At 34.4% G+C, this 11,909-nt stretch overlaps 1 protein-coding gene across 1 annotated transcript; it reads left to right on the forward strand.

Annotated features, from left to right (window-relative positions):
• The first annotated feature begins 5,361 nt into the window (after positions 1-5,361).
• On the forward strand, positions 5,362-10,424 carry LOC126370269 (collagen alpha chain-like). The gene is made up of 10 exons (XM_050015093.1): positions 5,362-5,449; positions 5,718-5,743; positions 5,821-5,860; positions 6,831-6,850; positions 6,967-7,023; positions 7,833-7,920; positions 8,081-8,212; positions 8,838-9,037; positions 9,298-9,498; positions 10,248-10,424. The coding sequence occupies exons 1-10, from the start codon at positions 5,380-5,382 to the stop codon at positions 10,392-10,394; spliced, it is 981 nt and encodes a 326-aa protein (XP_049871050.1). The 5' UTR covers positions 5,362-5,379; the 3' UTR covers positions 10,395-10,424.
• Positions 10,425-11,909: the final 1,485 nt, after the last annotated feature.

Below are 11,909 nucleotides of genomic sequence, written 5' to 3' on the forward strand. Positions count from 1 at the left end.
TGATTAAAGTATTAAATAAAAATGTTTGAATAATATGGGCGAATGCAATTTTGCCGTTAATAAAAACCGAGGATAGTTATAATTGGCTTATAAATTTCATCTTTGTACTGTAACCTTAAAATGTAAAGCTGTTACTATCTCTACGAATAAATAAAAAAATAAAATGAAAATAACATGTCGGATAGATGATACAATTTTTTCGTATGAAAACGCGACAAATCATTGTGGAAAAATACCATGTCACTCGATGTCCGGAACAGACACAGCGGAAAAATCGAGAAAAGTACCTATAGAGTTTTAATTGATATTTTTGAAAATAAGTTGTTTTAGTAAGTTGTTATGATTATAATATACTTATCTAAATATTAAATTGTATTACAATTTAGTCATGCAATGCCAACTTTCTGCGAAAAGACGTCTTTTGTGATATATTTCTGAAATAAAGGATTTAAATAAAGGTCCCTTAAATTTGGGTGTGTATTATAGTAGCTAGAAAGCTGAAACATTACACTCATAATGGTTCATGTTCGTAATCACTATAATGTTGGCAAAGTCACAAGTTATCAGAAAATAGTTTGATATGAAAAAAATGATGACGTGATTAAAATTATTTGGCGCGTAATGTCGCAGCATGGCACCAAAATGTCAGATGACAAAAATTGGCCTTATCTACTCTGTAATAGTAGTAATAATTCTATACAAAACTGAAAATTCTGACAGCCCCTACGCTTCGGAACAATCCTTATGCGCTTTCAGCGTCATGGTGAAACGCGATCACCACAGCTCGAAATCGTACTCGCTTCTTCTCTCGTCATGATTGCCGATAAACAGCTGCTGAATACCCGTCTGACTTTACGTCGTATATGAACATGAACGTAGTACGAGGACATGCCTTGGGGAACAATCTAATCTCTTCTGTTCTAGACATGCGTGTAATAGGACGCCACAGACGATCGTTGATTTAACATTGCGGAAGAACTTGTCAATTCGTGAACGCTGTGATTTCTCTTTGAAATGGGAAGCTTAGTGAGAGACCACACGGGCGTCGCCGTTTCGATATCGGAACGCATCGTGAGGAATGCGAGAGGTCGTTGCAGATACATTATAGTAAATAGTTGCATTACAGTAAAAACCAAGTAAGCGAGTTTTTGAAAAATAATTATTCTTTAACAATGCTTAACTCAATTTCAATTTCAAAGGCTATTCAAAGCAATTCATGCTAAAATTTTAACCTGGATAAAAACTAGCTCGTCTATAGTGAGGTTTTGTTTACAAAAAACATTATTCGAAAGTGATTTTTCAAAAAAGTGCTTGTGTAGCCTCATTTTTAGTAACGATTCTTGATTTATTATTATTAAGAACATATCAAACATTACTTTCAGTACGTACTTCTATTTTATTGGAGATCGCAAATCCATCCGTTGTTATTTTTTTAACGTTATATAATTAAAACACATAATAACGGGTTCATACCGCGTTTAAATGGGGATATGAGACTCCCGATATTACGATACGGGGTAAGAACCCGTTATTATGTGTTTTAATTATGATTATAACCGCGTAAACTTAAAACAATTAACGTTATATATTGTAAGTTAACCGCAGCCTGCATTAATCCCCCAAGAAGACGCGAATCTCGGCTTAAGACGTCATCTGAGAGGTTACATTTCAAAAAATCAATTGACTCTAGTGGCCGATAGCGATAAACGCTGAAAGAGGGAAAATGACACCCACACCGGCAGGATCAGTACAGGGGGAAGGTTGTTAACAAACAACCTACAGACACTCTTGGTAGTAGCGTAAAAAATAGATAATGTTTGTTTCATGATAGCGAAATGTTTGCTGAGATTGTGCAAGATATTACGTATTGTACGTGTATTGAAAAAAATAATGATAAAATACCTACAAGTTATGATCGGTGGCAGTTCTTCACAATCTTCTTCTTCTATCGTGTGGGTTGTGAAGTGGATTACCAACAGCATAAACTCTGGTATCAGAGTTACTATTGAACCGCCAAAGGCCCCTGACATGGCTCATGTAACTAACTTGCATCAGTAAGTAGTAACCGGGACCAACGGCTTAACGTGTTACTTTCGGACAATCAGAAAATCAGCCTATAATGTCCTAACCAAAGTAGGGATCAAAAAGTGATTTTCGTGATATGTCCCCACCGGGATTTGAATCTGGGACCGGATCGTAAGCCGAACGCTCAAACCACTGAACACGGAGACCGTTTGTGTATTGAAAAAATGTAATGTTAAAATACCTAGTAGCTATGACAGGAGGCACTTCTTCACGATAGTTTTATGAAATATTCGTTTACGGTTTTGTGCGCACTATCATTACATATTTCACCTACTTCATGTAGGAGAATGACCTATTCCTTATTGCCTATAATATAAAATAACTAAATCAGTCTAGTTACATAAAATACAAAAGGATGGTTCAATATATCAAGTAATTACAAACCACCGATATATATATACATAATATTTCCACACTCAAATGAATATTGTATGGAACAAGAGCTATCTTTCATAAACAATTTATCACAGGTCGTTTACCAGCAATCAATCTAAAATTGTATTTGTATCGATTTATTATTTGGCTTCATTTATATCTGACATCTTATCTATGTCAGATACAGTCCATTGGGAAATCATGAGTTGTGCCTCAGTTCGGCAGTGACGAAATTGTCCTTACTATAAGAAAGTTGAAACTTATGGGGGCAAGATAAACGATGAACGAAATATTCTTTAGACAAATATACGTTTTATACTTATAACGGGGCCTATCAAATGACATACTAATTGCTGTTAGCTGAGATGTTAATTTGGTTTACACCCGATTATTCGTATTGATATTTTGAGTTTCGAATGCAAATCGAGTTGATTGAGTGTGTAATATCGATTTGGGACGGGTCATCTCGAATGAAGCGTAGGTGGCGCTAGTGTAGCTGTCAGTAAAATTGCCAGTGCATGTTTTGGCGGCACGCTGCAAAACCATAATGTTCCAAAGTTTAAGAATATTATTCTTTATGAAATCAGTTCATTGCTAGTATTAATATTTATTAAATGCCTACGACAAAATGACATAACCATAAAGTGTCAAGCAGGTCGGAAATATAGCACCAAATAGTTTCAACTTTCTGACAGAAAATTTCGTCACTACCCTACTGAACACGTCCGTGATCATTAATGGGGTAGGCAGAGCCAAAACCAATCAGAAGACAATTAGCAGCCACTTTTGATACGAAGTCCTAAGATATGCTATAAGCCGTATGGTGAAAGGACTGATAAGTGAGCAGTCTATCACCTACGTAATTGTACATCATGGTGAATAGTTCGAGGAAACACGCAGCTATCAACGTATACTTATTTAAATCCTATACTAGCATAATTGTAGATGAAGACAAATTTAAAGCAGCAGTATGATTTTCGTTTCATACTCGCTGATTGGATGAAGGCCTACATTAGTAATATACCTACTTCCCTAATAGCACACTACGGACACTCCATAATAAAAATCACATTCTTACCGTGTACCGTCTTACGCGTAAGTGCGAACGAGACACAGTCCGCACTCTCCCCCATTAGGCCGGATTTCTACTGACGCGGAGATGGGCGGAGAAGAGCGGAGATGTGCGGATTTGAACAATCACAGTGTTTGAGAGTGCGAAAAACGAAGACGCTCTGTCACTCTCTCCCTCACGGTGATTTTTTTTTTTTTTGTGGTCGATTCCTACACATCTCCGCTCCTCTCCGCCCAGCTTCGCGTCAATGGAAACGCAGCCTTACACCTAAGGAGTACTTAAGGCCATTTAAGACTAAAGTGAGACCGAACGGGGGTGAGGTAAATGTAGCTTAGCGCCCGATACGAATTGGTGCGGGGCGGAGTGTCCGTTCTATACAGGGTGTTAGTGTAGTGACATTGTAACGAATACTGAGGGGGATGATTCAGACCATGATTCTGAGTTAATATCAGGTGGAATTTTCCGTCGCAAAATTATTCATGATATGTTTTTTAGTTTTTTTTTATTATTTTCAATTCTATACTTTTGTGATCGAAAAATCCACTTGATATTAACTCAGAATAATGAACTGAACGATCCCTCTCAGTATTCGTTACGATGTCACTTACACCGCGTACATTTACATACAGGTAGCCATACAAGTAGGTATGGGTGTTAGTGACAGCTTAACAAATATTGAGATGATCAAGTGGGATTTTCGGTCGGAAAATTCATGAAAATTTTATTGTTTTTCTAAAATAATTTCAATTCCATACTTTTGCGACGAAAAAATCTTCTCGATATCAACTCAAAATCATGGTCTGAATCATCCCTCAAAGTTTTCGTTACAATGTCACTAACACCCTGTATATGGTATTATTCTTTATACTATGCTAATAGGCTTCATCAATACACTATGATGACACCATGACTTGGAAATACTAGTGACCCAATGTTTTAGGGTAAACATTATTGAGGATTAATGTTTGGTCTAGACACTTCAGGGCCAATGTAAACTAACCCCTTTTTCCATCACCGGCGGTCGAGCAAAACCACACATAACCCCGCGAAGCTTTAATTAATCTCACAGTTTTTGTTTACATTTACGGTAATGAGGAAGTAATTAGAAGCGATTTTGTTGTTATTTTCTTTTACCTGCTATTTGTACAGTAGAATGCCAGAATATTGAGCAGCCAGAATATACAGTAATGGCTTGGACCTGGAACTTGTCTCTGTTTTGAAATATTGTTATAAATTATTTTCTTTAAAAGGTTCGGTTAGTTAAATATTGCCGATGATAGAACACGCGAGATTGTACAAGAAAGAAAATTATGAAGTGAACAAATGAACGGAAATAAGAGCGGAAGATTTTCAGTGAATGAATGAATAATATTCATGAACGAAAGAGACTAGATTAGAGAGAAGCATTGTCGTTTCTTTACTGGTTGCTATAAAATGTAGTTCTTACTATTTATTCTAGATGGCAGGTTATACTTACTGAAGCTGGTCCCTAATTTAGGTACCAAATTACCTATATACCTCAACCTACTGAAGCACTCTTGTTATCTAGAATAAATAGGTATAGACAGATTAGAATAGGGGAGACAGGCAAGATACTGTCCAATATAAGAAAAATAATACTATTTTGTCCAAATAACAAAAAAAAACTATAACTTACTTAATATACATAAGTCGATGATCTCAACAGAAAAATTAAAATGATTGCGCCATTTCCGATTTTATACCTTGAATTCTAAATTTAGATACAGAACAAGGAAACAGTATTAAATAATTAAAATTAAATTCTGAAGAGGAAACTTTTTTGCAACTGAAATAGTTAGTTAGTTGGTCTGGTAACTCCTGGCACGATGGACCGAGTACTGCGTTTTGGACTTTATATAATTGTCACTATTTCTGTTTTTTCTTGCGATGCAACATGTAAGTGTTTTTTAAAAAAATCCTTGAATAAATTCTGAAGATTCTATTTCAGTCCAAGAAATGATAATGTCGCTTACTTTGTCTGTAATGTTATGTTGATAATAATAAATAAAATTGACAGTCTATTATTGAAATTAATTTAAATAATTGTTTTGCCAGTTTTGGAACTGGCCATCACATGGTTGTGAGATTTGTAAAGTATTTGTTAGACAACAAATAATTATGTTTAGTTCGTAATTATCATTACTTTTATGTTTTATACTTGCAGCACCTGCCGACGTTACAGCGAAAATGGTTATTATTAATGTTTATTTAATTTACAATTATTTTTTTAAAACTAATGTTTTTATTATTTTTTATTTTTATTTCAGACTATTGATCATGAAACAACTCGATGTGAAACTAATTTAGGTAAGTCCTGTCCTACTACAATGATCGGTTGTATTTTTTTCAATATTTTTTTTATTAAAATAAAATAAAAATTGTTTACTTCAGGGAATAATATTAATAATACATCACTTTTAATACAGTCACTCATAATAATATCATTATTATTGCATAATTTGTCCATTCAAATAATTACTTTATTTAAATTATCATTAATTGTGTTAATTATTATTAATAAATAAGTAAACAATTGTTCGTTCATGTCATTATCGGGCACATTCAGGCATTGTTTAAATATAAACACGTTAGCGCGCGGTACCAGCTATAACCGTAATTTGGACTCACAAAATAGCACGGTACGGTCACTTCCGCAAATAGTTGTAGTTCTTATAATTATTGCTACGGTCAATGCAACCCCGTTTCGATACAATAATCACTTAGGCCACGCCCACTTCTTTTTTAGACACAGACCCTTTTGTTGCTACTGTCAAAATTGAGTAAAATATTTTAAGTTTCTTTGAGCCATAACTCACACATATGCAGTCTACATACACATCCACACTACGGTTATAACAGTAATAGGTGTATGCAATTTTGTTCGCCATAATACGGCTGAAGCTGTACTGAATCTTAGATTGGAGAGATGTGTTTCTCAACAGTGTAAATACGGTCATGACAGCACTGCGGTTGAAGCCGTACTTTGATTCACCTGGATCCTATATTATGCTAGGTAGACACAGTACGGCTATTGCGACTACGGTTTTAGATGTACTGATCCTAAATAAATATTTTTTCTATATTACCCTCATCAGTACGGTATATGCAGACTACTGTCATAGATGTTACTATCGTTATGTAGTGTTTTGATTTCTCATAAATTTAACAGTACGGGGTCGATAATTACTACTGCTAATTTACGAAAAACTACCGCGCGCCAACGTGTTAAGTAGCTATATTTTTGAATTTATGCCTATATTTTTTTTTCTTGTTGCAGCGGCCTGTTCTATAAAATTTGTAAGTACCTACTTAAGAAAATAAGCAGAGAGAATAAATTCTAGCATATTTGTGACATATATTATGTAGTAACTAGATTAACTAATATCTAGTAATAATATCGTGGATTATTTTAGGACGAAACAACACTGGCTGACCATTTACGTGGACCAAAGGGCGACAGAGGTGAAAAGGTATTAACGTAGATTTATATTATATACTACTGTGAATCGATTATTTCAGTTTCATTTACTCGAGTTGAATTTTTTTTTTGGCCTTACTTTATGCCGTAAATGGCCGTAGACATATTATTACTTCAATATCAATTTAAACTGTTCGTTCTTCACACACATCTTACGACTTCTGATGATTTGTGCTGTGCTCAAAATGGACAATGGAGTGATTACTTGTCGCCATACGGATCATCATATTAAATCAGCTAACTTATTATTCCTAGTTAACTTATGTTATTAATTGACTATTAGATATAATTTCATAATATACTATTAGTAGAGACTCTTTCCTGCAGACAAACTGTTTAAACAGTTTTGCAGGGCATTGATGTATTTTTAGTATTAAGATTTAATAATAAATAAATAAATAAAAAAAAAAATAACTGTAAACTTAGATTTTGTCGTGATCCTAAATCTATGATTTTAACATTTCGTTTCAAAAGTGGCTGCAAGCTCTGCTTACTCTATCTAGCCTTTCTAGTTCTTGTATGTAGATAGCAATATTATAACAATGTTTTGGCGGCGAGGATGTGCCACCAAATTATGTTTTCGGGGTACCGAACAGAGCATAGTCAGAGCATGACTAGGGATCGACGATCCAACGGTGTCATGTTGGAAGTTTTATGTTATATGCGACTCGCTGTGTAGAATTCACTTGCGCGTTTCAGGACTGCATTCAATGTTTGCGCGCCATCTGTGGGTTATGGGCAGAACTTGCTGGTCAACTAGTTGGATTCGCCACAATGCAATGATTTGTTTATTACTCACAGGGTGAACCAGGTTTACCAGGCCTCGCAGGGGTTTGCAATTGCGCTCCTATTCCACGCTACGAACGCCCTGCAACCACAATGTCTCTGGGTAAAGTACTTAACGATTATATCTGTTATTTATATACTAAAATATATATAGTTAAGTTATGCAAACCTTGTAAATGGTCCGAAGCAAGGCGACAGAAAAATACATGAAAATAATATATAAGACTATTGTATCTTTATTAACATAAATATTAAAATTCCAGAAGATCTGTTTGCCATGTGCGGCCAAGACGAGGAATGTTTGAGTTCGACCACCATGCCAACACCTAGAGAAACTGATACTAAAAGTAAAGCACTGATTTCTTGTAAGCATGCACCAGCTGGATCCACAAATGGTACGTATTCTTAATTATCTTAGAATCTAACTACGTTATAAAAGCAGCATAAAGAATGGACCTGCTAAATGATGGAATATCATTGTTCCTGAATCATACAAATTGGGGATTTTCAAGAAAAAGCTATCTAGAGATTTTTACTTGACGATGATGAGTCTATGCTAAATGTCATATCTACAATAAGTCAAAAAAAAGCACCTCGATTTGCGAGTGAGTCTCGAAATGGTTACACATTATGAAGTCAGAAATATTATAAATTATAGTCATTTTATTATTATTTCATTGACGTAACTTATTGTAGATTTGCCGCAAATAGCATTAACTACTTGGCCGGACAAATAGGGAGCGCTGAGGGTTCTCACCCGGTACAAAATTGAATACGAGTATACCTAGGCCATTTGGGCACACATTCATTTGGTGTATGAAAATCTGTTCAATAACCTTTACGTCTTTTAAAATTTGTTCTTTTATTTGTTATAGGTAAACAGTTTTTTTTTTAAATATAACCAATGGATTTTGGACTTTCTGATTTGTAACCGTAAAATGGGAACATTTTGTAAATTGGCTAGGCCTTCACATTTCTAAATAAAGGCCATATTCATTATAAACCATTACTTTCTTTCAGGGACCTATTTTGTGAGAGCAGAAGATCCTTTTGAGGTTTATTGCGATATGAATAGAAATCTGTCGTGTCTTATTCATTCGGTGGCACTTAAAGACACTGAAATTATTAATTACATCAAGCACGACAACAATAAACCATTTTGGATAAGCGCAAAAAACCATAGTGAAGGGGAAAAATTCGATATCAATAAATTTTATGGGGTACGTATTATACTTATAAGTAACCTGTTAAATGCCATATCCGATCATACAATTTCGATCGAAATATTTTGCACACCTTCATATGCGCAAATGTCAAATTGCAATATACCTTTTTTAAATTAAGTTGGTATTTTTAGACCCCTGATTGTATCCTACTATTATCCTATTTTACCAGAGTTGAACCAATCGTAAGTTTTGACTTAATTATTACAACTTAATGATTGCGTCTTTAACGATGATCTATTTCTTTTTAATTTTAGTACGACATGAATAAAATACAATGGTTGCAGAGTCATTCTACGTTTGTTACGCAGAAAATAAGATATCACTGTTTTAATTCTTTGGTCCACCCTGATGAAGAGAAAGCTCTACGTCTTCTTTCGTGGACGGATTCCCTGATAGGTCCGCAGCCGACAAATCTGACACCAGCTCATTACACTATTGTATTTGACGAATGCAAGGTTCGTATAATTTACCTATATACGGTCGTGAGGACCCGATGTCCTTTTAAAAACCAATCACAATTTTTATCTACTGTGCCTGGAAATTCGGGTCTACACCGAGGAAATAAAAAGAATATACATAGTCGTCTTTTGTGGTAGCTTGTAATTGGCCTATAGTTATATTGTAAATAATGCTGTAAGCTTCCCTAAGACAATAAAATAAAATAAATCACCACACCAAAGAAAATCTGCAAATGGGGCTAAACATTTATAACGTTTTTACGAAAAGATTAATCTGGGTTTAAAATACCAGATGTTAGAGACATCGTAACAAATATTTCTTCTGAGTTAGAGATTCTGAGTTGATATCAAGTAAAATTTCCTGAATTTCCTTTTTTTTTTTCTTTCTATAATTTAACGATGTGAAATTTCACTTGATATCAACTCAGAATTATTGTATGAATCATTCCTCAAAGTTTTCGTTACGATGTCATTAACGCTCTGTGTAGTTCCTGTCACGAAACAAGTCTCGTGGCCTCGGCGGCGCTAATGTCGCAGATTCTACAATACAATACAATACAATACAAAAGTATTGCATGCTTATATCTGTAATAAAGTACGTATGCTACATATAATTATTCAATTCCATTAGTTTGATTAAAAGCCGTTGAATTCTTTCGTAGCGCAGATTATTATTTTATACCTAGTATATCTTCACTTTTCTTTTCGTTCAAGTAGTTTTATAATATACTTGATTTATGTTTCAGGACTCTACCCTTCTAGACTGGAAACACGCTGACATAATGATAACTGGTTCACCAAGACGTTTGCCAATAATCGACTTTTACATTCAAGACATACGTAAAGAGGATCAAAGAATTTATCTGGAACTGCGAGAACTATGCTTTGGATGAATATTAATTAATTAAATGATAAAAAAACAATGTTGTATGTATAACAATAGCTGATTATTTGTAATAAAACCCCACACATATATTTGCATAAATTGTATTACTTAGTTGCGTCTCAACTAAGTAGTTACAACACTTGTTAGTCTGTTACCGCTAGAGATGTAACTGACCATAGATGGTAGACTACTGGTTAGGTCTCATATATAAAGTCTTACAGGAATGTGTTCATCTTCTGTGTGTTATTTATTTATTTATTTATTTGTACACAAGAAACATACAAAGAAAACAGATAGTACAGGCAAGCTTATCAAAGCTAGCTTAGCTTGTTATTGCTTAGCAAGTTTTAGCCTGTAATACCTACATGATGTGAGCAGAGATGTGGAAGATTAATGTCATCTCGTAAATAATTGCAAGAGACTGATCGTATGCGACCGGAGTTGTGAAGTGTGAAAAGAAATATGAAACTTTTATATTTTCATTCCTTCATCGTGTGGGTTGTGAAGTGGATTACCAACCTCATCAACTTACAAAATCATCCCTCAAAGTTTACGTTACGGTGTCACTAACACTCCTTGTAAAGTCCCAACTCTTGGACTTCTGAATTTTTCTCATCTCCTGTTTTTTTTTTTTGGAACGCGAGCTCTTTGCTGAGGACAATACTAGAGGCTTCTTAATTATTATTTTAATAATAAATATTATAAAAGTAAGCAAAATGAGAACCAAAATTAAAATTCGCTTCCACTCCAGTATAGAAAACAAATTCAAGCCTTACTGAAAAGCCCTGAAATTTTTGAACATACTCCATCTATTGAAACTGTTAAGTACTTGCATGAATGGTTTGTTTCCCAAATGTGTATTCTTCACGCTAGCTTACCTTCAGGAGAGTAAGAGTATAAAATAACAGAGGGCGCTGTTACATGCGGAAAGTTGTTTTACAGGCAACTCGTAGATGGCGTTACGTTACATAAAATCTTTCAGAATATCTAAAAATAAGTTTGGAAAAGTTATTTACGCGAAAAGATCACCAGCTTATTGCCCACTTCTGGGTATAGACCTCCACTTAAGTAACTAATATACAGAGAAAAATAAAATAAAATACATGACAATATAATATCTTTGAAATATCTCTAAGACAAGAAAATTTATGAATACATAATTCGTTCATGCCTATCATTCCGAGCAAGTTTTTTTAAATTAAAAATATATTTCCATCGGACCACAATTTCCTCCTAAGTTGGCACCTAAACGGTTACCTACCTAATAAATGCCTATTCACTCTGGTTTTGAGGAAGATTTCGATGTAGTATATGTTATGTACTTATGTACTACAACTGAAAACCAACGCTAGAAGGTGCTATACCATGACTCCATCACAGCATAAGCTGAGCCATTTCCTTTAGCCCGTATTCGTAATATTCATAATTACCTAGTTCTTGAAGAAAAATGTAAACTGTTACTGCCAATAAAATTTTATTCTTATTCTTTTATTCATGTGAATCATTGTATTTGAATTATATT

This window comes from Pectinophora gossypiella, chromosome 10, assembly GCF_024362695.1.
Source record: "Pectinophora gossypiella chromosome 10, ilPecGoss1.1, whole genome shotgun sequence".
NCBI classification, from domain to species: domain Eukaryota; kingdom Metazoa; phylum Arthropoda; class Insecta; order Lepidoptera; family Gelechiidae; genus Pectinophora; species Pectinophora gossypiella.

What these genes read in the sequence shown, in the direction of transcription:
- LOC126370269 (XM_050015093.1), top strand. Translation starts at nt 5,380, where the DNA reads ATGGACCGAGTACTGCGTTTTGGACTTTATATAATTGTCACTATTTCT. An exon ending in TGCAACCACAATGTCTCTGG is followed by an intron (nt 7,921 to 8,080) that starts GTAAAGTACTTA and finishes TTAAAATTCCAG; the next exon opens with AAGATCTGTTTGCCATGTGC. An exon ending in TTGTATTTGACGAATGCAAG is followed by an intron (nt 9,499 to 10,247) that starts GTTCGTATAATT and finishes TTTATGTTTCAG; the next exon opens with GACTCTACCCTTCTAGACTG.